This window comes from Diabrotica virgifera, chromosome 9 (assembly GCF_917563875.1).
Source record: "Diabrotica virgifera virgifera chromosome 9, PGI_DIABVI_V3a".
Classification (NCBI taxonomy): domain Eukaryota; kingdom Metazoa; phylum Arthropoda; class Insecta; order Coleoptera; family Chrysomelidae; genus Diabrotica; species Diabrotica virgifera.
Window position 1 is genome coordinate 18,693,370 of NC_065451.1, and position 2,981 is coordinate 18,696,350.

Genomic DNA, 2,981 nt, shown 5'->3' on the forward strand with positions numbered 1-2,981 from the left:
ATAAATCAGCAACAAAACAAAAATGGAAAAATGTGACAGTTGTCATAACCTATTTCTATTTCGTATGTACATGATGAAAGTATACCATTCAGAAGAATCGTTAGCGATTACACATCGCTAAGTAATCGATTAGTCATCACAGTTTTCTGCTGAATGCAGCTATTAGCGGTCTTTCCAAATAACGAACTTTACAAAAACTAAACGATGTATAGAGGTGGGAACGGATATATTTTTGGTAGAGGCTTTGTAACTGTAACATTACAATCCTTAGAATGCGTGTCGTAATATTGGGAGGTTATTATTTTATTCAATAATATTTCCAGCTTTCCAACGTTTTCGATTTCGATCTTTCTACTTTTAGCAAACATTATGGCAATATCCGACGGAATGACAGTAGGATGGACGTCTCCAATGATACCTTATTTCCTAAGTGAAGAAAGCCACATTAGGATGACAAAACACCAAGCAGAATGGCTAGAAACATGGTTGCTAATGGGTGCTGTAATTGGTTTACCTTTCACAGCCTATTTGGTTAACAAGATTGGGAGAAAAAGATCTTTATTGCTAGCTTCAGCGTTGCTTGTTGTAGCTTGGGCGATAATAATTTTTGCCAAAATTGTCACCGTTATTTACGTATCCAGAGTTTTATCGGGAATAGCGGTAAATATGGCCTTTGTAGCAGCACCTTGTTATATCGCTGAAATTGCTGACCAGAAAATTCGAGGATTTCTATCAAGTGTTATATATTTGATGGCGTTAATTGGTATATTAATCATTTATACAACTGGACCTTTCTTACCTTACTACATTCCTCCAATTATTGCAATTTGTCTTTTGGTAGTAGAACTGGTTGTGTTTTCCATGCTTCCAGAAACGCCGTACTATTTGTTGTTTAGTGGCCAAGAAGAAGCAGCAATTAGGTCTATCAAGTTTTACAGATCCAGTGGTTCAGTAGAAAAGGAATTGGCTGCTATCAAAGCAGCTGTTGAGAGACAAGAATTTGATACTGATAAGGGTGGAATCAAGGATATATTAACAGTGAAAAGCTACCGAAAATCTTTGTTAATTATGACAGTTTTGAATTCAGCTCAGCAATTTAGTAGCATCAATATTATCTTAATGAATATGCATCTAATTTTAGAGTCGGCAGGTTCAATTTATTTAGAACCATCAACAACGGCCATTGTTTTTGCCGCCATTATGTTTTTAGCTGCTAGTTTAGCATCTGGAACAGTTGATAAGTTCGGACGCAAGAAGCTTCTTTACATATCAAGCATTTTAACAGGGTTATGTCTTCTTACTTTAGCTATTTATTTCCACATAAAAAACGCTGGTTACGAATATAATCATGTTAGTTGGGTGCCCTTGGTAGCTGTCATGGTCTATGCTTTTGTTTTTAAGTACGGTTTGGGTATGGTTCCGATAGTGATTACTGCAGAAATATTCGCTCCAAAGATAAAAACGTTAGGAATGGCTTTTGTAGATGGAGTTTATGATTTTTCTTCTATAATTGCTATTACTTTGTACAATTATTTGAAGGATATCTACGGTATACATATACCTTTCTATCTGTTTTCTGCATGTTCATTTCTAACGTCGTTCTATATTATTTTCTTCATCCCAGAGACCAAGGGAAAAACTTTAGATCAAATACAACTAATGCTTGAAGGAAAACATAAATAGTATGTTGTTTTAGATCTTAGATAAAATCATCTCTTCATATCTATCCATCAAGCTCTGTTAAATTTCTATATTCAAAAGAGTTTTAACTATCATCCTATCATTGTTTTTATTATCTTTATTTTAAGAAGCAAATTTTCAAAATGTATTGCTCCATGAAATATAGGTATCAGCCTAGGAATAAATGAAGAAAAAACGAAATGCATGGTGCTAGAAAACACAGAAAGAGAACCTGAAGATTTGCTAAAGTTAACAGCGTTCGATGGAAAAGAGTATAATTTTAAAAAAGTCAAGCACTTTACATCACATATCTAGGTGTCATAATAGACGAAAAAGGACACGAGCAAAATGAACTAAAGCACAGGATAACAAAAGGTAATAGAAAGGTCGGCAGTTTAAGAAAATTATTAAATCAAAGTACCTACGCATCGAGAAAGACGAAAATCAGAATATACAAAACCGTAATAAGAGCAAGAGTCACCTATGGATGTTAGATTTGGGTGCTAAATAAAACAGAAGAAGAAATAATAGAGAGGTGGGAACGGAAGTTACTGAGTGCTATTTTCGGGGGAAAACACGGAAGACGGCTAGCAAAGAAGAACCAATCAAGCATTATGGATGGTTTACAAGGAGCCAAGTATAACTTAGTTCCTTGGTGACAAAGTATTCATGTTGAGAGAATGGATATGACATAGAATGCCAAAAAAAGTACTGCTAAGAAAACCAGTTGTGACAGGGAGACGAGGTAGACCAAGAAAAAGATGGCACGAAAAGTTTGACGAAGATATTATAGGATCTATGGAAATTACAAAATGGAAAGAGAAGGCGAAAAAATAGTATACAGTAGAGAATCATAGTTATAGCAATTTTTACATTGACATTAAATAAAATTATAAGATATTAGTATTAGGCTATTGATTATATTCAAAATAAGAGAGCTAAAAGGAACTACAACGTTAACAGGATTTTATTGTCTCATATGGTCAAAGGACGTCTAAATTTGAAAAAACCGCGGAGTGCTACCATTTAAATTGGTGCGTTTTTGAGAAAGGGGTGAATTAGTCCCTAGGCACAGGGTGAATTAGGGAGAGTTCTATGCACTTATGGTACAAACACGTCTACAGGAAAATTGTTCTAGGTTAAATTTTCTATTGAAACAATTACATTTTAAAGTCAAAATTTTTTTTTTTTACAAAAATATGTTCAAAAGGAAAGCAAGAAAAAAACTCGAAAGAAAGCAATTTTGCTTTTTGCCCCATAACTTTTTTCCACAGGGATATAGGTATAGGCATTGCTTTAGC

The 2,981-nt window shown here is 34.3% G+C and overlaps 1 protein-coding gene across 1 annotated transcript; it reads left to right on the forward strand.

The window, feature by feature from the left end:
* The first annotated feature begins 368 nt into the window (after positions 1-368).
* LOC114328493 (facilitated trehalose transporter Tret1-like) lies at positions 369-2,679 on the forward strand. The gene has a single exon (XM_028277352.2). It carries the CDS (start codon positions 370-372, stop codon positions 1,681-1,683), a length of 1,314 nt encoding a protein of 437 aa, XP_028133153.2. The 5' UTR covers position 369; the 3' UTR covers positions 1,684-2,679.
* Positions 2,680-2,981: the final 302 nt, after the last annotated feature.

What these genes read in the sequence shown, in the direction of transcription:
- LOC114328493 (XM_028277352.2), top strand. Translation starts at nt 370, where the DNA reads ATGGCAATATCCGACGGAATGACAGTAGGATGGACGTCTCCAATGATA.